This window comes from Cebidichthys violaceus, unplaced genomic scaffold (genome assembly GCF_023349555.1).
Source record: "Cebidichthys violaceus isolate CVI_PGR_0920_01 unplaced genomic scaffold, fCebVio1.0.p SCAF_3, whole genome shotgun sequence".
Lineage (NCBI taxonomy): Eukaryota > Metazoa > Chordata > Actinopteri > Perciformes > Stichaeidae > Cebidichthys > Cebidichthys violaceus.
In genome coordinates, this window is record NW_027176483.1 from 2,967,343 (window position 1) to 2,993,474 (window position 26,132).

Here is a 26,132-nt window from a genome sequence, read left to right on the forward strand (position 1 = left end):
CTCATCAGAAAAGCAACACGGCATCATTGGGCTGTTTTGGGTCTTTCGACATCAGACCGGTCGACCCAGTCGGGGTGAATCGAGCCCTGACCTCCGTCCCAACTTTGAGGAATTTAACTTCCTGTCCTGTAATTGTCAACGCGCACTTCTCTCTTAGCATTAGCTCCACCTTAAATTGACATAAAACGTATTATCTATCTGTAAATAGTATCCGATGAAGGTCCTTTATCCACGTTTTTTTATGCAATCTGAGATGTTGCCTTCACAGTGAACTGCAGCTTGGCCTACAGCCTGAATAAACAAGAGATGAGTGCGATCTATAAATAGTTTCCAGTGGCACCGAGCGCTGGTGCAACTACAAGCTTCCTCCAACACTTCCTCTACCGCACTGTCAAAAAAAGCCCCGATACGGATCACTTCCTCATTCCAAGCGGAGGAACTTTGAAAGCGTTTACAACTGTGCACTCGTGTTACACCTGTCCAGACCGGCAGCGAGAGAGTCAGCCGGCTGCATGCTGGAGGAGGCCGCTCTGACGAGACTCGTCTTCTGTCCCGCGAAGCCTAATAAGGGTCTCTAGAGCCGACATCGTGCACAGCCCTTCAGAGCGGTGAGTACGCTGCTGTCACATCTGTTATTGCTAACTGCGGTCCTTAGGACCTGAGTTTTTAAACGTCTCTTCTTGGGGCCTTGTGTCAATAGTCGCATCTTGTCGTTTCCATCGCTCTTGCATTCTTTCCAGCACTTCTCTGTATGGTGGTATCTGGTGACTGAAATACCTTGGCTGTGCTTTTGCCCCGGAGGATAATACTCTAAAGTAAAGATGCACATTTCTGAAGTGGTAGATGATTCTAGAAAGACATCTAGAATGTATAAGAATATATGAAATAGAATAATAAGAGTGACAGGAAAGCTTTTTTTATTTTGTATTTCGGGGAGTTTGTACAAAACACTCGACTCGTATTTCTGCAGGTCTAATATTAAACTCTTGTTTCCACACGAAGGTCAGCTAGATTTGAGACTATAAATTTCCACGAATGTGATCGTCTTATCAGCTGTGATGGGCGGCCGACTTACACAATTTGACTTGTTCATGACATTAGACTGTAGGCAGCGACACAGCAGTCAGACAGACAGTTAAGTTTTTAACTTTAATTTACAGCACCTGTCTCCTAGCATGAGCATTAATTAAAAGGCCAATGCGTATACTCATGTATTCACTGAAACTTAAAGACTTGAGTGAAAGTCATCTGTTTTTGTCAACGGAGTCCGGTGGCTTTGAAGAGAGCGAAGATGAGTTTCGCTCATCGTAAAGAGATGTCTGACGACAACAAAAGGTGTGAAAATATTCTAAATATAGCGTACGCTCAAAGAGGTATTGATTTATTTTTTTAAAGTGGGTCTTTCTTTTAGGTGGCTAAAATACGTTTTGCTGCTACAACCTCACTTTAAAAACACCCGAACTATCCCTTTAACGAAACAATCCTACGGGCAAAATTAACATTGACGTATATATATATATATATATATATATATATATATATATATATATATATATATATATATATATATATATATATATATATATATATATCCCTTTCACTTGCATAGAATGGCAGTGAACGGGGAAACTAAAACATTCGCTTCTGCTGGCAAATCAAATTCTCATCTTCACTTTGCATGGAGTTCAATTAAAGGTAAAGTGACTCCAGTATGTTTAAGTGCCATTTTAAGAGTTTCAAGCATATTTTAATGAACAATTGGATAATATTGGGAATCGAAATCATTTCATCGAGCATAACAGTGACATGAAATGTTCATGTTGTCCCATGCCTCCTTGCCCTGTAAAGCCGTATAAGACTTTGTATGAGTGATAAAGGGCTATAAAAACGTCACATCAACGTTCTCTCCTTAAAAATTGGGAAAATATCCTTAAGATTGTTTGTACGATCACTCAGTTAGCCCTGACATACTGACCATGAAACACTGAGAGAGAAAGGCTGATCATTTGAGTCTAATGCGCTTGTGTTTGTTTAAGCCCATTCAGCAATGCAAACAGCCGCCGATGACTAAAGTCGGGAGAATAATCTCAGTCTACCTGAAAAGGTGCAGCGCACAGTCAGACTTGTTGAGTCCTTTTACAGTGTTGCGATGCCAATGTCAGCATGCTAACAATGCTAACATGCTAAGTTAAGCAGGTGTAACGCTAAATAGAATTCACCGTCTTAGTTTAGCATGATAGCTCGTGCTAATTATTACTAAACACGGACGAGGATGAAGATCACATCTGGTCATAAATCAGATTATTGGATACATTCAAAATGGCGATATGAAGACAATCTAATAGTTGTTGAGGCGTTCATACTCAAAACCACAAATGCAAACCTGCAGGGTGGTACTAGAGGAAAAGTCACCAAAGATATTATGAGTCATCCTCTGGGCACCATGAATGTCTGAACCCAATTTCAAGGCAATCTAGGCTCCGGCTCACTTATTAAGGCGGGCTGACCTTTACACGGTTACACGTTCTATCGTTAACATCTCCACGGTAATCCATCCAATAGTTGTGAAGATATTTCACTAAATGTGCAACCTGCTGGTGCCCCTAAAAAGGCAATACGAGTCATCCTCTGGGTACCATGAACGTCTGTTCCACGTTAATAAACCACCATTATAAATGCAGTTTCTAACTAAAATCTAAAGTGTGGATCACTTGGGATAAATACACTTTATTTTCTATGGTAATGATCGTGTTTAACCACCAGTCTTAAAACAGTAGCCTCCTTTTGTGACCTTTTAACATTTTCTAAAAAAAAAATGCACAGTCATCCATCCTTTGTGCGTCACAATTAAACACACAAAAAACAAGGAAGTCTGAAAACCGCATCCTGCATCCACTGAGCTGAACGGTCCAACTCGGATTAACACAAATATACAAAACAATTGTTCACAGACACAAATACACTCCGCCATGATTTCAAGTTTCCATATAAATGTTTGGTTGTATTTGTCATGCCCCTCCCCCCAGCAGCAGCAAACACAATGCATTCCATCATCCAGAAACAACCTTTTTAGTTCCTCTAGAAATGCAACACGCCTCAACATGCCGTTTAACAGAAAAGTGCAGTTGTACACTTGAAAAGGACGCAGGAGTCTGCTTCACTGAAGTCACCACAGAAACAGGATCAAGGCTTAAACATGCAGATCTATCAATCTATCTATCCTCCACATGAAGGGGATAGCAGCTCATTCTGCCCAACGACACCTCAGCAGCCATTTTAGCAAGTCCTACATACATTTATGGACAATTTGACGCATTAACCTGCTGTAAGTCCGGTGTTACTGCAGAGCCTTCGCAGATGACTCAAGTGTTAATGCTGCAATGTTTGGCCTTGTGTGCATAAGCCCTCTGACGGGGAAAAACAGGAAATTACAAAACCAACAGAGCATCTCAAGTGAACCGTTTTCAACCGACTGCCGACCTCGGCCTCTCTTTTTTTGTCACAAAAACCAACACAACCATGCCTTCACAGAATGAAGAACAAGGGCTTCCTGCGACGCATCGATCACCTTATCAGCTCCTCTGCTGTTACTCCACTTCTTCAACATTTCAAAGTGAAAGCAGTGGAGGGGGTTGTGAGTAACTCCCTAAAACTAAAGGATTTTTTAAAATTCTGCAAAGGAGACATTCAAACTTTAGCGTTTATGTCAGTCCTCAGGGTCTTATTAGGGCTATAAAATGTAAATACTGCGAGTGCGTCAAACATTCAAGTTTCTCACATCACAGACCAAAAGTAAGTAATATTTAATTTCTAAATCAACTTCATACATTGTTATTGTTTTAGTCTTTTACAGTGTAGAGGACTGAAAATATACACAATTTATATAATTGACAAAAGGCGCAGTTTTGGTGCTATATGTCCACCTTGTGTCCTAAAATAAAAGAGTTCAAATATTTTTTATTTTCTTACCGATTTGGCCAAAGCTTAAATTCCCATTTCAAGGGAAATAAAAGCTGTTTTCTTAATTTAAATACGACTTTCATTACATTTATGTTGCTCTCACTTATATTCCCACTGCATAGGAATAATTCAATTAATTCAAAGCTCCGTTATGAATCAAAATTTACAAACTAAAGGATTCATGATAATTTGGATAAATGAAATGAAGTGTGAGAAAACGGACGCTGTGAAAGTGAACTTCTGGTCCTGGTTTGGACCGAGCAGGCTGTCGTGTGGAGACCTGAACAGCACTTTAATCTCCTCTAACTCCACTGACCCCCCCCCCAGCAGCTCCATCATTACAAACACATGTCGCATGGGCAAGAGCTGTGCACAGCCTCAGAATCATGGCAGTTCAGTTGGTATTTTGGCAAAACCAAACATTTCCCCACTCGCACTTTTCCCACCTGCACCGAATCAACGTGTTATTCTTACGACACTTGGCCGCGGTTCTGATCCGGTTTTTATAGTTTCGTGTCTTCTCAATGTGAATCTTCTCACAACATCAGCAACCTGCCAAACTTGACCTCAACGCCGCTGCACCTTTTTCTGAGGCTGATCTGAAGTCTGTTCCACCGGCGTCACAGAGACGAGGTGTCGCTCCGTCGACGGCGTGCTACTCCACTCCTCTGGAAACATTCAGAGTTCAGCGTTCACGTACTGCTGCACAACGCAAAGTGATGATACGCAGCATACAAAATCTAACAAGTATTATTTGTTAGCGTTCGACAACTACAGCTAACATCGGTCTTGTCCATTTGCACACCATCAAAACCTCCATGGAGCAGCAGCAGTTGCTAATGCTAACGAATATGAGTCTCTTACCCGTCAGGTTCTAATCAGGTTCTAATATCACGTTCTATCTTCATAGATATAGAGATGAAAGGACTCCTCTATGGCAAAATGCATTGACAAACAGGAGCTAGTGAAAGGGAAGTTGACCCTGAAGAGGCGCAGTCAACATAGTGCACCAACTATATACTCCTTTAATTCGGTTCTGAAGACCCGAAACACATGTGGGACACTACGATGCTAAACTCTGAAATAGTCCGTTGTTCATGAAAGCTTTGTTTCTCTCAACACAGATCACAATGAGGAGAAGGGACACGCCCCTTTACAAGCAGCAGTCTACGCCATGCTTGGGGAAAGGTGAGAACATCCGCAGGGTTTTACCTTTATATAGAATTATCATGAGCCTTTACATATAATGTTGTTGTGTCTCTACTTTACTTTACGGTGTCTCGCTGTATCTCGTCTACCCTTTTTAAACTCACTAATGTTGCCCATTGGCATCCGCTATAAACACTGATATGAATAAATAATAAAGCTCCATTTAAAAAAAAATAATTAGTGAACTGTTTGACATATATATTTAATTTTTAATTTGTGAATAAATATAAGAAGTAAAACATTATTTAAAGAATACAGAATATACATTTTACAGGGCAAACATTTCCAGAATAATTAAAATGTTGGGCTGTGATAAGTATAAAATAATTACATAACTGCAGTAAGTTTTGTCTTTAAGCTTTTTTGAGTGTTATTTACGGTGATGAAAATGGTCCAAATATGATGTTCTAAGTCAAAAGCTTTAGTCCCTCAACCCCCGACGGAACCCAGAGACGCTCCTGTCCCGTCCAGTGTGGTATGAACATTCATAATAATGAACCACCATTGGTCTCACTTACACCACAGATCACCATGAGGGACACTTTGATTTAGAGCTTCTAAATCAAAGTGTCCCTCCATCGTTGGACCACAGTACCCCCCCCACACTTAACATTCCTGTCTTATCACAGTGCTAAATACTGAGCGGGAAACATGCAGAGCTACAGTGACCAGTGTAGAGTTTTCACCCAGATAATAAAGAGCTAAATGTAGTGCAGTCTGAAGCCAGATGTATTATTTTATTTCATTCCAGAGTAAAAAAAAACTGTCCTGGGTTTTGGCTTCATCGTATAAGTCGGGTAGAAAGCCCGGAACCACTAGCTTTGTGAACGGATGATTTTGAGACATTCAGGTACAAGACCCCCATTTCTCCCTCTGCACCGTCTTCAGAGGGACGATCTCCTCAGTCTTGAACATGCCAGAGTGAACCATCTCACAAGAGATCACAGCAAAGCATTTGCTGCGTTTCTTTACCAGGTTAAAGAAATAATATTTCTTATTAAATAAATTAGTTTACGTGACTTTCTGCAGGTAAAACACTGACTGCAGCAGCGTGAACTCTTACATGCTAGCTCCACCATGAACAATTTGATTTTGGCGAACAACGGATTCTTTAAATTGCCTCAACAAAAATGAGTTACAATCCATATGTGGTCTTCATGGTCCTTAAATTCACGGTCAGTGGATGAAGCTATACTCCAGTGTGTCATCCGGAGAGAAAATCAACATTTTAAGTGTTAAGATGAAGCACTCTTCCCCGTGACTTTTACACCACCTTCCCTCCTCCATGCCCCACCACCACCACCACCACCACCTCACACGTCAGCAGCCAGCTGCGACGACGTACCGGCTTGGATTCGCAGCCCCTGTTGCCATGACGCTCTCTCTCTCTCTCGCGCACCCTAAAATAGGAGGTAGAGAGGGACACTCAAGACAACAACAACTAGCAGCTGCATATTATACACACACACACACACACACACACACACACACACACACACACACTGTCACCCGGACCACATAAACAAGAGGAGCAGAGCTCGACCGAGGCAGTGGGAGAAGCCGAGAGAGCTGCAGACACCGGACCTGAGGACGGAGTTTCACTTCAGAAGTGGTCTCTGAGACAAAGACGGCTCAGAGCTATAGAAGAGACACATGACAGCTGAAATACTTGACTCACCAAGCAGAGACTGAGACAGACAAACATGTCCAAAATCACAAAGGAAGGTAAGAGACACAGAGAGCTCCTTCAGTCATTCAACGTCTATGGTTATGCGAGTACACCAGAGTATTTCTAAGCACTGAAGCATTTTAATAAGCAGCTTTTAAATGATATTTTAGGCTATTTTTCCAAAACACAAATGTGCATATTTGTTCAAATGTTCCATGTTAACAGACAGACCGCTGTTAGTGTACTGAAGGAACTAGGTCAAGGTTATCCAGGAGGGGTGCTCAGCTGTTCCGGCGTCGAGAGGCTCGTCAGAAATGCCGGCTTCCCAAACATGCATTGTGCCGATGTCATGTGCGACGGCGCCAAGATGGTTCTGACTTTTCAGACGGGATAGAGTTGCATGCGGAGAAGTTTGCGATACGCGACACAGCGGTGCTGCGTTTCCCCGTGTTGCACTTGTTGATTCGCATGCCTCCAGCGGGGAGATTGATGGCGGCCCACGTGACCTTTAATATTAATAGCAACAGTGATGAAATGGTGATTAGTGTTATGAAAGTCATGGCTCGGATCGTCGGGATCAGAGTCACGGATCGGACCGGCACAAAAGAACAAAGGGAGCAAATAGTTTTAATGGATGTATTATTAGAGCTAGTGTTCATCTCTTAATATCTGTTTATGTTTCTGTGAAAACATCTTCAAACATCTGGATTCATTCAAGTTTCTCACGAACGCTACATTGTACGAGATTACACGTGAACACATCGTCACAACGTGATCATTTACCTTCAGAGCCTGAAGGCATCACAATGTCACTGGAGTGAACCTTCGTTCGCCGTCCTGTCGATTTAAACACACGTTGGTCGTTTACAACGGGACATTATCAGAGATCTGCGAACAGAAAAGCATTAATACCGGTTGTCCTGATCGCATACTTTTCCTGAATATTGGCGGATAACGATCGTCAGTAAAGCTTCATTCCACACTGTGATGGCTGACGTTAAACTGCGTAGTGGTACTGATGACGGGTGTTGAACAGTAGATCTCAAACCAGTGGGATTCAGTTGGCCGCCAAAGCTTTATTTAAAAACACAACTCTTGCTCAAAAATCTGAATTCACAGGGTCTCAAGTTTAAAAATAGGACCCCGGCTCCTTGTGCCATGGGTATGGAAGAGAATCAGGTCAATTCAAATAAACAGGACCGTTGTTTTCCCAACCGAAAGGTCACGGGAACAAAAATGATGGTATGCTAACGACTGCCCTTCTAACAACAAAGAGGCAGAGAGTCCTTTTTCCACTTTAAAGTTTCTATAAACACGCTGACTCTTCTCTTCTCGATGCATTCCCAGTGCTGCGTAATCATGGAGGGGCTGACCCATAGTGCCCCCCCCCCCCCCCCGTCACTGATTAACTGTGTTTACTGTAACTTGTCTGACGCGTTGGCAGGACATGTAGCCACTCAAGACGTGTTTACTGGTGAGAGTTACGATGAAGCGTTGCCAAAACATGCCAAGTGAATCTCTCCCCCCCCCCCGCCTCCCCCTGACCCTCCGACTCAACATTCGGAGGCGTCATGTTTATCCTGCTGGTATTTGTATTCACTGCCACCGTTAACATAATGTTAGTTCTCACCTCACAGAGAGCTATCAGGTCATTTCTGTAAATTTACAACATCGGGCGGAGCTTTTCTGACCACTCAAGGCGTTTTCACGGGAGCAAGTTTTTGGGGTTAAGTGTGTGTCGCTCGAGGACAACATCGACGTGCGACTAGCCGGGGAATCGAACCGCCGACCCTCTGATTGAAGGAGCTCTCCACTTCCACAGTCGCCCCACATGATGTCATTTGGCATAAGCCCGCGTCCACCGTAGGCCTACACAAGCAAACAGCTCTCTGCCCAGAACCAGTCCGTCGTTTACATCTTTATTAATCGTAAAGAAACACCTTTTTCTGTCTCGACTCCCCTCAGAAATGCCGCGGCTCTTCCAAAGGCTGTCGATGAACGAGGTGGACGAGAAGGTGCGCCTGATGGCGGAGAAGGTGTACGCCTCGGCCCTGAAAGAGGAGGACAACAACGAGGCCCTGTCGCTGTTCAACGTGCCGGAGGACTGTCCCATCGGGCTGCACGAGGACCGGGAGAGGGCGCTGCAGAAGGAAATGGCAGAGCAGCAGTCCCAGGAGTCTGCCAAGAAGTAGGACAAATGGGTTTGATCAAATACGGCCTCTCTTCCTGTGCAGCGCGTCTTGCATCTCAGATCTCCTTGTGTGAAGTGGAAAGATGTGAGCGAGTAATGTCTCTCTCTCTCTCTGTCTGTCTCTCTCTCTGTCTGTCTGTCTCTCTGTGTCTGTCTGTCTCTCTCTCTGTGTCTGTCTGTCTCTCTCTTTGTCTGTCTGTCTGTCTGTCTCTCTTTCTCTCTGTCTGTCTGTCTCATTCCTCCATCTGTCTGTCTCTTTCCCTCGTCTGTCTGTCTGTCTCTCTCTCTCTCTCTCTCTCTCCCTCCCCCGTCTGTCTGTCTGTCTCTCTCTCTCTCTCTCCCTCCCCCATCTGTCTGTCTGTCTCTCTCCCCCCGTCTCTCTCTCTCTCTCTCTCTGTCTGTCTCTCCCTCTCTCTCTCTCTCTCTCTCTCTCTCTCTCTCTCTCTCTCTCTCTCTCTCTCTAGGAAGAAGAGTTTCAAGTTGAAGCGTTCACAGTCGGTGTCGTCTCAGGTACCCGGCGACAGCGACTGGACCCGCTCCCCGACGACGCTGGACTCAGCCACAGCAGAAGCTTGTCCCAGAGAGGACTTTCCAGACTTCCAGAGAGTGACCATCAGTGGAGACTACTGTGCAGGGGTGAGCAGGGCTCAACACACAACACAAACTTCCAACATGGCTTTAAGCTGACTTTGTTTCCATGACGTTTCCAGATCACAGTAGAGGATTACGAGCAGGCAGCCAAAAGTCTGCTCGGGGCTCTGTTCATCAGAGAGAAGTACTCCAGACTGGCCTACCACACCTTCCCCAGGACCACCGCCCGCTTCCTCCGCACCGCCGCAAACGAGAAATGGCAGGAGGAGGATGAGATCATGCCAGGTCAGGGCCATTCAGAGAACCTCCTCTTTTACTCGGTGGACGGACGCATTGACCTAATGCTCCCGTCTTTACCCAGAGGAGGTTACTCTTGGATCCACTCATGTTTTCCATAAGACACATGTTACGTAACATGTGGAGCATTTCTACTAGACTAGATATCCTATTAGATTTTGGATATTGAAGTGTTGTAATATGGCTTGAGTGTCTTTTTCTTTGGTTTAAAGCCAACATTATATTAAAGTGATGAACTTTACCAGACTGTTCTAGCCGTTATATTATTTCCTTCTATCTATCTATTCATTATATATATCTATATTACAGATTATATTACTGTATTTTTCAAAAATCTCATGTCAATATTTTATAATATGGTTGAATATTGTGATCCACGTTTCCCCAATTCACCAAGCCCTGACTTCTATGACTCCTTCTGAAGCTAACAAACACAATGACTCTTAGTCTTATAAGGTTATAATATTTCTATTAAGGGTGACGTTTAAAGGAAGACTTGAAATGGGAATATAGAATGGGAAGAAAAAACAACCAACCGACACGAGTAGAGCCCTGCGGTGAAACAGGGGGCGTGTCTTTAGTTTGCCGTCAGTGAGCCGTGTGAAGCCGAGGTCAGCGAAACAATTCAGAGCGAGAGGCAGAGAGAGGCAGAGAGAACTCAACTTCCCACAGTCGAGTCAATGCAATGGGTGGACTTGAGAGAACAGTCAGAAGAAACTAGTGCAACATATATGGTGTCAGAGGTTCTGTGCTGGTCACGTCTAGTTGTGTATTACACGGAGATGATGAACAAAACGTCTACTTTTAGGACCTGTCTGTGTTAGTGATTCACCACTGCAGATAGGAATAGCTATCCCACACGAGTACATGTATGGATGAGAACAATGTGTACTGTGCACCAGACTGGGAATGGGGAAAAGAAAACGTAGGGGGTTAAATATGGAAGGTTCATAATCTCAAAGGGTTCAGAGAAACGGTTTACATTATTTTTAGTGTTCCTCATTGACTTCCTCCCTGTCGTCTGCAGACATCTGGCCTTTCCCTCACGAAGGGGAGGACCCGTACTCCATGGAGGGCGTTCCCGAGGACCTGAACTACGAGCTGCAGATGAAGGACGGCATAGTTAACGTTTACGACGACGCCGAGGCCCTGGAACAACGGCGGCCCCACGACCTCCCGTACCCCGACCTCGAGACCTTCGCCATAGACCTGAGCCACGTCCTCGCAATGATCGCCGACGGCCCAACGTGAGCGTGAGCTTTGAACCAAAATAGCCTTCCTTGAACGCGTGGGGCAAAAAGATAAGTGACATGTGTTGCGTTTGCCTCCGCGCCTCACAGGAAAACCTACTGTCACCGCCGGCTGAACTTCCTGGCGTCCAAGTTCTACCTCCACGAAATGATGAACGAGATGGCCGAGCTGAAAGAGCTGAAATGCGTTCCACACAGAGACTTCTACAACGTCAGAAAGGTCGGTTGGTCATTTTTTTGACGTCTAGCTCTGCATGCAAGTAATCAAAAAACTATTAAAAAAAGATGTGATGAGATTGGGTCTGGGCTTTTACTCTGAAGGGCCGTCTCGCTACAGAAGCTATTTCTAACTAAAGTGCGTTTATGGAGTCGGGTGAAGTCACGCACACCGTCTGCTTCTTGTCCCCGGACTCAGGTGGACACGCACATACACGCCGCCGCCTGCATGAACCAGAAGCACCTGCTGAAATTCATCAAGACCACGTACCAGACGGAGGCGGATCGCGTGGTCCTGGAGAAGGCCGGTCACAAGTTCACGCTGAAGGAAGTCTTCCACGACCTCAACAAGGACCCCTACGACCTCACCGTGGACTCCCTGGACGTTCACGCTGTAAGGACAGATTCACAGCCGTCAAACTCGATCAATACCAGACACATTTCTGCCGTACAGTAATAACTCCTGCATGTCGAGGTTCAATTTGTCGCGTTCAAATAGCGACAGAAGTTTTCACTAACGTGTGCTCGCCGACACAAGGATGCAATTATGGGCGTTCATGCGTTTCTCGTGGCGTTATGCAATCATTTTTTTTTTGGTTTTTATGTTCCATGCGAGGACCTCTTAATGTGTAATCTGACAATAATCAACACAGTCACTTTGTTGGACGGAGGACGCGATCACGAGATTTCACCCTCTCTCTCACGAACCGCTCTCTCAGGGAAGACAAACGTTTCATCGCTTTGACAAGTTCAACTCCAAGTACAACCCGATGGGAGCCAGCGAGCTGCGGGAGATATACTTGAAGACGGACAACTACATCAAAGGAGAGTACTTCGCACGTCTCGTCAAGGTGTAGTATGAGTTTAAAGTACTAAATATCACTTCTGCAACAAAACAAAAACAAAAAGGGTGTTTTCGTGCATTTAATTAGCATTCTGCTCAGGGTGAAGATGGACCAAGCTAAACTGGAATTATGGAAAGTCAACAGAATCAAATGAGGACGATGATGAGGGTCAGCGAGGAATCGAAGACGTCTTTAAAAAGAGCGGCTGAAGACATTCTTACATGAGAGAAAAGATCACGTTTAAATAATGAAACTACTAATGGCTGAGTTCCATTTAGCTGGTTCAGCTTCAGGGTCTTGTGACAAAGGCCTAATAAACAAAATGCTGCTGATTTAAAAACAGTATTACAAAAATATGAATAATAGAACTGCTCTGTTGAAGTTCTACCTAATTCAATTGTTATGTCACTTTCTTTTTTTTTTTTTTTTTAAAAGGCTGAGATTAAATATTTTAACAGGATCAGAGAGCAAAAAACAACAAATTCCTCAAAGTATTAGAACATTTTTAAAATGCATGCATGCATTATAAAACAATAACAATAATAATAATAATAATAATAATAATAATAATAATAGTAGACCATCTCTTCACAGTAACGGTGTTTATGCCTTTGCCTTCATTTGTCTTTTTGTGTTTTACACACATATTTTACCATTTTAAAATATGTGTGTATCTTTATTTGTGTATTTTGTGTGTAATTTTACACCACAGACTTGACCCCTCCGTGGTAATTGCTTCGGTCGTAGATACCTTGCACCCACTGCTGGTGGACAACAGATACTAGAGTACATGAAGCATCTTAAAGTACTACCCCCCTTCGCTCTATTGGTATTGAGAAATACCAACTTGTTACCTGTTGCGTAAACCAAACATCACCAGCTTCCTGTGGGTCGCCGTCTGCTTTTCAGGAAGTGGCCAAAGAGCTGGAGGAGAGCAAGTACCAACACGCCGAGCCCCGGCTGTCCATCTACGGCCGCTCGGCCGGAGAGTGGGAGAGCCTGGCGACCTGGTTCATCCAGCACAAGGTCCACTCGCCCAACATGAGGTGGATGATCCAAGTACCCAGGATCTAGTGAGTGATGAGACAACGACACATCCGCTCAGAATGAGACGATGAGACAATGAGACGATGAGACATGTGGAAGAGGTTCCTCATCCTCACAGCCGGTGTGTTATTTCCTCTTTTAAATAGTGACCGAGGAAATTAAAGTGGTTTATTCAGGATGACCATTAGGGACGCACAAACCTGACTTCATTTATTATTCCAACATCCTCACTGCCTGGACTAGATTTAAATCATTCATCATAGCGAACACAACAGTAAAACTAAATGAAACGCATAAATGCATAGATGTTAATTTACTGAATTGTTGTCAATTACTAAAATAATAAATCGTACATCAGATAATTGGTAAACATGTTTTAACGACCTTTTTATTGCAGCAACAAATCGGTCAAAACTTAAAAGAGGAATATAAAACATATTTAATTCAAATTGTCACTGATACTCGATCCACACATTTGAGTCTGTACCAGTATCATTACGATATTGGTGCATCCATAATTAGCATTTTTTTTAAAAATTAAAACCAAGATGCGTATCCAATTTTGCCTTTTTTTTGTACGAGAAGATGAGTCCATTTGATTCCCTTTTGTCTTGCAGTGACATCTTCAAGTCAAAGAAATTAGTACCACACTACGCCAAGATGCTGCAGAACATCTTCCTCCCCCTGTTCGAGGCGACGGTGAATCCCCAGCAGCACAAAGCGACCCACGTGTTCCTGAAATACGTGAGTACGACCGCGATGGGCGGAACCCGTGACGAGAAATGCTGCAGCGGAAAACAACATCTGCTTGTTTTTTTTGAGTATTCTCTGATTTTTAGTGACACTTCTTTGGAAACAGACTGAGCAAATTGTTTTCTTTGGCTGGTGAGTGAAAGCAACTCCACCGAGCCGCTTGTGCATACTTTACCAGCTGACGAACAAACGCGCACGATCGTGTAGCGCTTCTGTCACAAATGTTGCCGCTGACGTCGTCCTCGTCCTCCTCGTCCTCCTCGTCCTGCAGGTGACGGGGTTTGACAGCGTGGACGACGAGTCCAAACACAGCGACCACATGTTCTCTTACAAAAGCCCGAAGCCTGAGGCGTGGACCACCGACGACAACCCTCCCTACACCTACTACCTGTTCTACATGTACGCCAACATCATGGTGCTCAACAACCTGCGCAAGTACGTCCTGCACGATGCAAAGGAAGGTCTGATCTGCAAGTCTTTTGCGTCCGGAAGTATGAAACCTTTTTTTTCTTGGCTCTGTATTTGTCCCTCCTCAGGGAGCGAGGACTGAACACCTTCCAGTTTCGTCCCCACTGTGGCGAGGCCGGCTCCATCACCCACCTGGTCTCTGCCTTCCTCACGTCGGACAACATCTCCCACGGACTCAACCTTAAGAAGGTGCAGTCCAGAATTCACGCTGGGGTTTCACACCCAAAACCCTAAAAACCTTTTGTAACGTCTCTGCAGTGACTCCGGTAGCATTGCTCACATTGCTTTGCCCCCCCACAGAGTCCAGTGTTGCAGTACCTGTACTACCTGGCCCAGGTCCCGATCGCCATGTCCCCACTGAGCAACAACAGCCTGTTCCTGCAGTACTCCAAGAACCCGCTACGAGAGTTCCTGCAGAAGGGCCTGTGCGTGTCGCTGTCCACTGACGACCCCATGCAGTTCCACTACACCAAGGTCAGAACCAGCAGGACCAGAACCCCCGGGGACTTCACTCGATGAAACGCAAATGAATGCGTAATCAGATTCCTCTCATAAGAATGATGAGGGTGAGTGAATGAGTGAATGAATGAATGAAACGCTCCTTTTAACCCCTTCAGGAGGCCCTGATGGAGGAGTACGCCATCGCAGCCCAGCTGTGGAAGCTGAGCACCTGTGATTTGTGCGAGATAGCCAGGAACAGTGTGCTGCAGAGCGGACTCTCGCATCAGGTACACTTTGAGGACCTCACTACGTATTTCTCCATCAACCCCTCATGCTCACTTCCATCACACTGAGCACGCTGCCGATGAAACAATCCGATCCTTGACAAAACAAGGTTCAAATTGGGGGCTCGAGCCGAGATTTAAATCTCACGTTGCTTGAAGAAGTTGACTCTTTTGGCGGTTTAACGAAGCTGTTCTTCTGAACTGTACGTCCCTCAGTGAGTGAGCAGTCGCTTCAAATACATATTTGAGAAATTAAAAAGCTGAGAGTATTAAAATGCACTTGTCAGCGCTCTCTGGTGGACAAACTCTGCAATGGTGACACTGTTTCTAAACGGCCTCATGTGTATATTTCTGTTGTTGTACAGAAATATATATATATATATATTTCTTCCCTTTGTCCATACAGATATACCTTTGACTAAGCTAATATTGGCCTATTCAAATTGTACAGTTGGGCTCTCTCCGTTTGGTCAAACATTACATTATATTAGTATATTAGCCATACCTGCGTTGTAACGAAGAGCGCTTCCTCTTTTGTACAATCCCCGTCTCAGTTATCCGAAAGGTCCATAAAGGTCTTGCTGCGTCACTGTAATAAATCTAACTGCTTATGGACCGGTCCTAAACCTCGTCCTAGAGCTGGTAATGCTCGCTGCCGTGTCCTAATACAGAGGAGTGTCATTCAGTGTCATGCAGTCAAAACTATCTGCAAAAATGCCCCGTGTTGAGGTCACAAGTATACCTTATATCGGCTCTATATCTATATATATATCTATGTCTATATCTATGTCTTTACCTTTTCCCCCTGCAGGAGAAGAAGCACTTCATTGGTCCAAACTACCGACAGGACGGACCGCAGGGCAACGACATTCAGCGGACGAACGTGGCGCAGATCCGCATGGCCTACCGCCACGAGACGCTGTGCAACGAGCTCAGCTTCCTGGTGGACGCGGTGAAGACGGACGTCTGCACCAACATACCGGAGTGATTCACCACGCGAGCACAAACTGTGCCTGGATGAATCCTCAGGGATAAAAAAAAAAAAAAAAAACCGTATATATATCAAATGTTAGATGACGCTTTTTTTTCTTTTTCTTTTTTTTTTTTTTTTTACATATTAAACTTTCTGACCCAGATTTGAAAAAGGGGGTTTTTACTGAAAAATAGTTCTTATAAATCGCAGAGTCGACAGTGATTGGTGAATTGTAGATAAGTGTGAGCGAGCTTTAACACTAGCCCTGTTGTCCTCACAACTGTAAAAAAAAAAAAAAAAAGACTACCTTGTAATTCTTTTTCTTTTCTATGATTGTCATTTCTTATAGGTTTTGATATGTAAATAAAGGCTGCGAAACAGTCGACAGTGTTGCCGCAGAGCTTCTTTTTTTTTTGGTGCATCTCCATGAGGTTACGTATACGATGAGACTGAAAGTGAGCGGATCTTCTGCTGCCAACTTTTAATAAGAGACATTTAGACTCCATCCTCAAGTTGAGAGTGCAAATCGTTAGTTTGATTACAAGCCCTTTATTCCTGCGTCTTAAAACAACCATCATTTCAGGTTTTTGAAATTGCATCCTGGTCTATTAAAAACTCCTATAATAAATAAATATCACCTAAAGACGGTGAGTCTTTTGTCTGAAAACTGGAGTACACTGCACATACTAATGAATGACTCATAAATACACTTTATGTATTATGTATTAAGGACACGTCTACAGTGGAAGATAAATATATGTCCCGATGAGAAAACTCATTACTGCTGGAGCTCAGAAGAGTCTGATATTTAAATTCACTATTGACCATTTCACAGTTGTAGTTAACATTTAAGACCCTTGTTTAACTCCTGTCTTAATGCAGGTGAATGACATAAGCTGACCGGAAGTAGGCATGGATCCAACCTGTTGTCTAGCAACGCACTCGTGTATATAGGCTATTAAATAAGGATGATATATGTAAATAATACTGGTATAAAGAGAGGGCTTCACAATGATGTTACAGCTAATGCTAACTTTGCAATTTTAGAGGTATTGGTTGTGTATCTCTTGTAGTAAACGTCTTGCACACGCTTTAGCTAGCTTAGTAGCTAAGAAGCTATCCCGCCATGATGACGTCACTCGACCGCAGACGCTAACCGGAAGTTTAGTTTAGCCCTGCTGCTGCTACATAGCTCTGTGACGTAACAAATCATCTATTTTCACACATTTTAATGCTCTTAAACTGAAAGTCTTTGATAATCACCGCTGTGTCACCCCCCCCCCCCCCCCCCCCCCCCCCCCCCCCCAATATCTTCATGCTGACTTACCTATATTGGTAAAAATTTTTAAAATACATATATATATATATATATATATATATATATATATATATATATTTGATTAAATATATTTATTTACTAAAAAAAACCCATATATAAATATACATATATTTTAAATAAATAAATATATTTAATAAAAAAATATACATATTTTTAATATATATATATTATATATAATATATATATATATATATATATATTAAATAAATATATTATATATATTAAATAAATAAATATAATATTTGATTAAAAATATGTATTTTTTAATATATATATTTATTTTGTTACCAATATCGCTCGTTTGATTTGTTTATTTGGCAAAAATATTTTTGATGGAAAATAAAGGCAGTTTTTAATGACCCAATGATTAAAAAATACCAAAAAATATCAATGCACTGGATTAATACAATATATCTCTTTATATTGGGTTTTTAATGTTTCTTCATTTTTGTAAAAATATTTTTATGGAAAACTAGTATTTTTTCACCCAACATCTTCCATGCAATGAGAACCAGTGATTCTAAATAAATACCAAACATATTATTACAATGGAAACAAGAAAAAACGTGATTATTTCCCAGAAGTGGGCTCACGTGACGTATTAAATGAAGATTTACAAATTAAAATACCTAATACAATATATTTCATAGCATGTTTTTTTTTTAAATTAGATGGCTAAATGGCGAACAAATAGAGATAATTCGTAATGTAACAAAGTCATAAAGTGCAAAAAGTGAGTATCTCTTTATTAAGGATAATACAATACAGTACGAATCAATTCAATTTGAATACACCTCCTTCCATTCAGCAAATTCACACACAACGTACGTCTGTGGGATCAAATGTTTTTACAGTAATCTACTGTGGAAGTTGAACATCATCTCATTCTTTCAACTGTGTTTATACACTTTGAACGGCCCGTGAAGAATGAAAAGATCGTCTCCTACTGCTGCATATTTTGCTGTTCGTCAGATCATACTTATCAGATCATACTTATCAGATCATATTTGTCAGATCATGTTTCATCCTCCGTTGTTGCAGCACAAACACACAGAAAGCTACAGTGAGGTTTCAAAGTGCAATTTTTTTTTCAGCTTTCGACAACCAAAAGTTACTTCTGGTCAACTTAAACTTCACATGTTTATGGTCTGTTATAAATGAAGAGGAACCACATATAGCTATGAAGGAAACGCCTACTCTGCAAAGTGAAACAGCTTATATCACGTCAGTGTTGAACTGAGGCCATCGACTCATATTTAGAAAAAAAAATCTGTTAAAATGAGCTAAATATGAAAGTGATGAAGTCGTTGAATGTCACATATTTTTTTTTAAAGTTTAAATGAAGTTTAAATAAACCACAAGCAGCGATCTCTCAGCTGAGAGCTGCTGCGTATGATTCGTGTGATCTGGAAACCAGGTCAGGAATACTTTCAAAATAAAACACAACTTTAACTATACAAGAGTTCATCTGGAACTGAGAAGCTGCTCGTCTCAATAAATCGACTATCTTCAATCATAGGCATGACAAAAGACGAGACTCTGGGTTATGTAAACTACAGTACTCCTACAGCAATCAGATTCAAATAAACCGTAATACACATATATACATATATATATATATATATATATATATATATATATATATATATATATATATATATATATATATATATATATATATACACAAAGTAAAAAGATGAGAAAACAGTGGTTATTTCCAAACAACGAAAAAGACACCGCAGCAAGCCGAGTAGTTTAAAACCATATAAAACTCTTTAGCTCTGTACACTCAGAGGGACTAGCATCGGTCGTATGTCCTGGACTTGGTCAGAGCGTCGGTTCATCACGGGGTCCACATAACGTCGGGTGCGTTCATGTGGGCTACAAACATGCAGGGATACGTCGCACAGACCACAGAGCGGCTTCACTGGTGGAAAGCAAAGTCGGTTTTACACTCGGACCAGAAACTGTGTGTGCGTTGGATCACTTTAGGGAACAAATTCACTTCCTGCCGGAGAGCGAGACGAGACGAGTGATGCCTCTCCCAACAGTCTTCTCATCCAACGATCCCATAGAAAGTGAATGAGCACATGTTGTACTATTTATGAGGGCTGACCTCCTCTGTCTCAGCTTCTGTCACATCGACATGAAAGGATTCATATCATAAAGTCTTCCTCACCCATGTGTTGATTAAATTAACCCCAAACAATACTGTAAGACCTGTACTTTTGGTTAATGTGTGTTAAAGTAATAGATTATAATAGATTATAAAGATACCGCAAATACAGGATTTTTTCTTTACGTATTATCGCGCACATTTCCCCACAAAGCACCACATCTACAATACTTGGGTTACAAAGAGCATCCTGGGATATTTTATGTAAGGACTTAAAAGGAGACAGAGGTTTGATTTTGTCAAACCTGTCGCTAGAAACAGAAAGGAGTAGGAAACCCTGCTGGCTTCGTCTGCGTCGTTCACTTTTTATTAAGAAAACTCTCCCCCCTCAGTGAAAGTGACATTGTGTGTTGCAACATGTCCGTGTGTACTTGGTGCGAGTTCGACTTCCTCCCGTCGCCTCACCGGCTCCATGTGCCTCGCGTTAAGGCCTGTGTGGGTGACCTGCCTCGTCCGCCAGGTTGAGGATGTAGCCGGCGACGTCCTCCTCTGTGGGGAAGTCGGACATCACCCACGACTCGTTGGCGGCGGTCACTTGCAGGCGGCATATGGGACAGTTCCGGTTCCGCCCGCTCCTGCAGGGAGACGGGAGAGAGTTTGTATTGGTCGGAGACACCTTTACATGATAAACATCATACATCATAAAACAATGAATCCAAGCTTTGATCCTTCATCTCACCATTTGTCAATGCACTTCTGGCAGAAGCTGTGCGCACAGGGCAGAATGAGGTCGGCCTTCCCGTCCATACAGATGCAGCACTCCTCCTCATCCGTCAGCTGCTTCACTCTGAACGGAGAAGAGATACAAGCTTTCATTAGTTTCTAAAAAAAAAAAAAAAAGGAAGATATCGCTTTTTCCACCGGCAAAAAAATAATCGTATTTTGGAATGAAATGCGTCGTGTTGGGTGAATCTTAAAGCTTACTTTAAAAGGATTTGCCTGAGAAAAATGTATTTCGGTGTAATAAAAATGCATGGAAATGTAAAACTGATCCCCTTCAGCCTCCAGCGGTTCTTGCTATGGACGGGAATCCATCCAGAGGGATAAACAGTCATTCTGCTGCTGAATAACCTGTTAAATCCATCATCAGCTGCTCCTGGGACATTTAAAAAGCCTTTCTGTTGTGACATCTAGTTAAAAAAAACTTTAAAACTGCATTCATTGATTTGTTTTCTTCTAGGAGTTAAAAACACAACATTCACATATTATCACGTCTATGAATGAGCAACGTTAGCGTTCATTTGGAGCTGTGAATAGCTGTCACTATTAAATTCTCCTTTTAGCTCAGTTTTTAGTCTCCACCGACTGCTGATGGAAACACGGCAGCCATCAATCACATGGTCGGCGGTTAGACTCTTCCTCTCCGCACGTCAAAGTGTCCTTGAGCAAGACACTGAACGCCCAAATTGCACCCACCTGCTTCAACGCTAACTTTATCCGTCTGTTTATCTCAGCTTTTCCCAAAACCCAAAGTCATGAGCTGAAATTGAAAGAAGCTTTAAAAGCTTAGAACTGGCGATCATTATCTTTACGTTTGTCACATTACACACGGTCATATAATCAATAAAAATACTGATTAGTCCAGGTTCAGTTCAGGGTTGAACCTCCTCTTTCCCTGTCAGGAGTAGTAGTGTGAACCCCAACACCAGGAGAGAGACAGAGTTGTAGATGTTATAAATGGACGTAAATTAAGTTCACTTCCAATAAAAACTCTCCTTTCAATGTAAAAAAGTTGGATTCTTTGACTGTTTCGAGGGACCACTCCCTGTGCACCTACCTGCCCATCCACATGCTGGCCTGGCAGGAGTCGGTGGAGGGCAGCTGGCCCGACGGGCCCTCGCTGGCGCCCTCTGCAGACAGCACCTCGGCAGCCTGGCTGGTGACGTCGCGGTACAGCTGGGTGAACTGGTACAGGTTCATGATGCGCGACGCTTCCATCGTACCGTTCTCCTTGTTGATCTGGGAGGAGACAAAAAGGCGATCGACTCAAATCAAGTGCTGCACAAAGTCAACAGTGTGCTCCCTTTGAATTCAATGAAATGACTCAACCACAGTACATGAGCACAGCTGGAATACTGGGGGAAACATGAGCTATTTCTGCGCGCAATAACCTCAAACCCCCTCTTGTGCTCCACGAGGAGAAACACTGACTCACAAGTCTGAAAGAGTGAAAGTATTAGATAAGGCTGCTTATCTTTTGATGCCCTAAAGACTTTGGTTATAAGGATAGCCACAGTAAGGAGACACACCTGAACCCAATAATATCCTTGACCACACTTTCAGCCGTCCTCCTCTCTCCTACACGAGATCAAAAGGTGTGGACGGATGCCGCTGTTGGCTCGTGATGCGTGTGTGAACAGGTTGTGAGGTCTCACCTTGGTGCAGAGGACCCTCACAGCGACCTTCCACAAGGCCGTGGCATCGGATCCCGGCTGCACCTCAAACAGCAGGTGCTTCTGCTGTCCAGTAGCGAGCTTGGCCGTTCTGAGAGCGATCCAGCAGAAAGAAAGAAAGAAAGAAAGAAAGAAAGAAAGAAAGAAAGAAAGAAAGAAAGAGGGTAAAGAGGGTATGTTCAATTCAAGAAACCATTCTGCATCGTTTTTACTGCTTTTTGCTATGAACACGGCTCCACATGCAAACGCACAAAAAATAATGCCCAATGCTCGGTAGCATTGCTACATTTAGCCCCGAAATTAAATTGTGTTTCTGGCCAAAACTGCTGCGTGTTGTTTATTGTGTGCGCTGTGGCGTTTAGGCACCGCTCACTCGCTCAACATGGCTTCATGTCTGAGGAATGAGATCCTCGATGGTGGAATAGTCCTGAGACTGGATGTGCAGCTCTCAGTCAGTAAAGTCTACCAACAAAACCAAAAAGAAAACCACCAGTAAACGTCTTCATCCCACTGTCCCTCCACAACATTACAGCAACGGGAAACCCGCCGTATGTTCGGAACAATCGAACATCAACGTCGGGGACAGAGTGCAACTTACACGTCGTTGAGTTCGGACACCCTCGCCAGGAACTCCTCGTAGGTCAGGTAGCCGCTGTCACGCACCAGTCCGGCGTGTTTCACCAGCGGCTGGCCCATCCTGGCGGCGGCGGCGGCACTTATGAGACGGCACCTGGCAGAAAGCTGCACCTCATTCAGTTCTGCAGAGCCTGTTGGCAAATTAACAGTTCAGCACTAATGAGATGAAGAACGCCAATGTTGGGTGATGAGACTTTGGCTCAAAGTCTTTGTCCTCATCACATGAGGGTCCAGGACGTTGACATGGGGACAGTAGGAGCCGGGGATCCAACCGCCAACGTTGTGATGAAAGGACGAGGACATATTTATGGGTATCAAGCCACACTAGTTGTGTCTTCAGTTAAACTGAACCTACTAGTTTTCAAAGTCCATATTACCTTCAATCAATCCATAATCAATTAGCCTGTGGAAAATCATAAAATGGCCATCACAACTTTTCAAATTAGAATTAGAATTGTCAAAATAGTTGCCAATCTTATTGTTTCTGTGATCAACTAATCGATTCATCGACTAATAGTTTCAGCTGTAAGACAGCTAGTCAGGCAATAACTAATGTGAAAGAGCAACTCTTTGATTCAATCAAGAACAAACACATCCCGTCACGTGAGCTCGTTAAAAGGAACGTTAACACTAACTGAGGGCTGCCTTTCAATCAGAGGATCGGTGGTTCGATCCCCGTCTCCAGCTAGTCTCATGTCAATGTGTCCTTGAGCAAGACACTTAACCCCAAAATGTCTCCCGTAGCTGCGTCTACGGTGGGTAGATAGATACTGAATTGTAAGTCGCTTTGGATAAAAGCGTCTGTTAAATGACCGTAATGTAATGTTAACTAACTGTCGACAACATCTCAACTAGCCTCAGTAAAAACCCAACCATGACTCAGGATTTTATAGTCATTAGAGACTCAGATAAACAAACAAATCCACAATAACGTACTTGCAGGATCTCAACTGTATTAGCTAACCGTTACGGGTCAGTAGGACATTATTATGCTAATTTAAATTAGCATAGTAACGTCCTACTGACTAGTAAGCTGTTAAGATAACTGAAGAAACGTTAAATATTGTTTCTCAACCGTATTAGCGAACGTTAAATTAGCATAATAACGTCCCAGTGACGGTAGCTGTTAAGCTAACTGAACAAACGTTAAATATTGTTTCTCAACCTAATTATTAAAGTTAAAAACACATATAATTTAAGATATAATCCACCGACCTCAGTTCAAACACGATTTGCTAATCTAAGTCGGTTAATAGTTCTCAACGGCAGTTTGCTAACGACAACTAGCGTCATTTCTAACGTAAATAACCAATAAATAAAGCCATGAAAGATGACGAATTAAAAATATGTTCCTCTGTTGCGACATGAGGGGGAGAAAAAAAGAAGCTTATTTTCTTACCAAACACTTGACAACGTTAAAGGCGAGAGAGTCCAAACGCCACTCTTCGCTGTTAGCTTCGGTTTGTTTTGACACAACACGGTTGCCGTTTGATGACGTCGTAGTAGAGCGTCGTCTTCTTCGTCTTCTTCTTTGGGGTTTAACGGCAGTTTGCGTCTCATATGTTGCACTGCTGCCATCTTCTGGAGTGAACTAGCTCCTACATTGTCCAGCATGGCCGTTGTTTTGTATCTCCTCAGCGTTGTTCTTCTTCTAATCATTGTCCTCTTTGACTTCCTGCTCCTCTTAGCTCAACTCTTTTTTTAATACACATTTTCCAGCAACTAACAATCAAATGCAGTGTCTGGTGCCTGACAACACGTCACTGCGATGTTCAGATTACTGTCCTGCTTAAACTCGGTCATGTCTCCTCTTCTCGATGAATCCATTTTACTATAAATTCCTCGTGCCTCATAAAACTCCCTCAGCAACTGAACTTTGAATTCTTGCAGTAATTTCAAGCCGACCACCAGAAGCCGCACAGGGACGATGGGCCACGTTGCAGCAGTTGGACAAAACTCCATCACTTGCTGCCACGTCTCCTGTCCAGCCAGGACTTCATTTGAGTGTTTTTCCCCAGCTGGCTTTCAGCACTCTTTTTGTTGGATGAAGCATCTCCGTCTCCCCTCAGATTCATCCAGCAGTTTACAAGCAGCTGTGTCCATCAAAGACGTTCCTCCTGCACACACTGGCCATGTTCTCCCTTCACTCAAAGTCAGGAATGTCAGCTCCAGTCCACATTTCTAATGCGCTCTCTCACCGCTGATCTCGGCTCAGTCCACAAAAAAACAAAACTTTTTTTGAGTAGTTATACAAGTTGAAGGATCAATACTGAATTTTTGTTCAGATTTAACGATATTTTTAGGTGATTTTATCTTATTTTGTGTGTAAACTTAATCTTTAATCTTAATAAAGATAGCATACATCATAATTAAGCAGATTTATTGTACATCAATTACTGGGGGAGGAAGTATTCAGATGCTTTACTTTAGTAAAAGTACTAATACCACATGGTCAAAATACTCTGGTACAAGTAGAAGTCCTGGATTAAAAATGTTACTCAAGCATAAGTATAAGTATGAAAGTATTGTGAGGAAAATGTACTTTAAAAGTACAAAAAAATGTCCCCTGTGACTGTTATACTATTATATATTAAATCATTAGATTATTATTAAAAAAAATAATTAATTTAATAAATACATTTTGAAAGTTTGTTTTCTCCAACCAACCATAAAACCCTCAATATTATTATATATATATATATATATATATATATATATATATATATATATATTAAAATAATTAAAAGGAAAAGCAGCAAATCTTCCATGAAACATACGGTAATTTACATGAAACTACATCAATTACATTTATATAATTTAAAACTAGTTTAAACTGGATTATTATTATTATTGTTATTATTATTATTATTATTATTATTATTATTATTATTAGTGGTAGTGGTATTATAATTATCACATCATTATTATTATTGTCTCTGACTGACGAGCTATTTTTATTGAACCTTTATTTAATCTCGTTGAGACATGGGCTCTCATTCATATATATTAAACTATGTATTTGAATGGATAATACTTATATGACCACCTTATTGTTTTTCTCAAAATGTCACCATAATTACATAAAGATTGTTCAATTGGGCCAAATTGTTAAGGCTGAGCTAACGATCTCCCTCCTGAACCAGTGAATGGATTCCTTAATTAAAATGCTTGACTATCCGTTGTTTAACTGACGGAGGTAAGATGATGGAGATCGACTCAGATGACTCGTGGCTGCAGGAGGTGGAGGAGGCAGCAGGAGGTGAAACAACGAGAGGATGTGAAGAGAAACAGGAGGAGAGGAGATGCTTTTGAATCGGGAGTCAGAGGAGCAGAACGGATCACATCGGGACAGATATGAAGAGGACGAGATGAGGAAAAGACACTTCTGCTGCGT

The 26,132-nt window shown here is 42.4% G+C and overlaps 2 protein-coding genes across 3 annotated transcripts; one reads left to right on the forward strand and one right to left on the reverse strand.

Annotated features, from left to right (window-relative positions):
- Positions 1-393: 393 nt before the first annotated feature.
- LOC137881016 (AMP deaminase 3-like) lies at positions 394-16,579 on the forward strand. Of its 2 annotated transcripts, XM_068722686.1 has the most exons (16): positions 394-608; positions 5,085-5,148; positions 8,804-9,026; positions 9,494-9,665; positions 9,740-9,905; positions 10,945-11,164; positions 11,258-11,387; positions 11,583-11,777; positions 12,103-12,234; positions 13,138-13,301; positions 13,893-14,019; positions 14,300-14,463; positions 14,565-14,685; positions 14,797-14,970; positions 15,114-15,224; positions 16,033-16,579. In XM_068722686.1, the coding sequence occupies exons 2-16, from the start codon at positions 5,091-5,093 to the stop codon at positions 16,207-16,209; spliced, it is 2,334 nt and encodes a 777-aa protein (XP_068578787.1). In that variant the 5' UTR covers positions 394-608; positions 5,085-5,090; the 3' UTR covers positions 16,210-16,579. The 2 variants fall into 2 exon arrangements, with proteins under 2 accessions (XP_068578787.1, XP_068578788.1); XM_068722687.1 differs by lacking the exons at positions 394-608; positions 5,085-5,148 and adding an exon at positions 6,364-6,894.
- A 1,674-nt stretch (positions 16,580-18,253) lies between these two features.
- Positions 18,254-24,244, reverse strand: rnf141 (ring finger protein 141). Its single transcript, XM_068723743.1, has 6 exons — positions 24,138-24,244; positions 22,701-22,869; positions 22,085-22,193; positions 21,487-21,668; positions 20,389-20,496; positions 18,254-20,284 (listed from the first exon to the last, which is right to left on the reverse strand). The coding sequence occupies exons 2-6, from the start codon at positions 22,796-22,798 to the stop codon at positions 20,134-20,136; spliced, it is 648 nt and encodes a 215-aa protein (XP_068579844.1). The 5' UTR covers positions 22,799-22,869; positions 24,138-24,244; the 3' UTR covers positions 18,254-20,133.
- Positions 24,245-26,132: the final 1,888 nt, after the last annotated feature.

Excerpts from the sequence above, each read along its gene's own strand:
- LOC137881016 (XM_068722686.1), top strand. The coding sequence starts at position 5,091 with ATGAGGAGAAGGGACACGCCCCTTTACAAGCAGCAGTCTACGCCATGC. Across the intron at positions 11,388-11,582 it reads ACTTCTACAACGTCAGAAAG|GTGGACACGCACATACACGC; the intron begins GTCGGTTGGTCA and ends CCCCGGACTCAG. Across the intron at positions 13,302-13,892 it reads ATCCAAGTACCCAGGATCTA|TGACATCTTCAAGTCAAAGA; the intron begins GTGAGTGATGAG and ends TTTGTCTTGCAG.
- rnf141 (XM_068723743.1), bottom strand. The coding sequence starts at position 22,798 with ATGGGCCAGCCGCTGGTGAAACACGCCGGACTGGTGCGTGACAGCGGC. Across the intron at positions 21,669-22,084 it reads TGAGGGTCCTCTGCACCAAG|ATCAACAAGGAGAACGGTAC; the intron begins GTGAGACCTCAC and ends GTCTCCTCCCAG. Across the intron at positions 20,497-21,486 it reads GCCAGCATGTGGATGGGCAG|AGTGAAGCAGCTGACGGATG; the intron begins GTAGGTGCACAG and ends TTCTCCGTTCAG.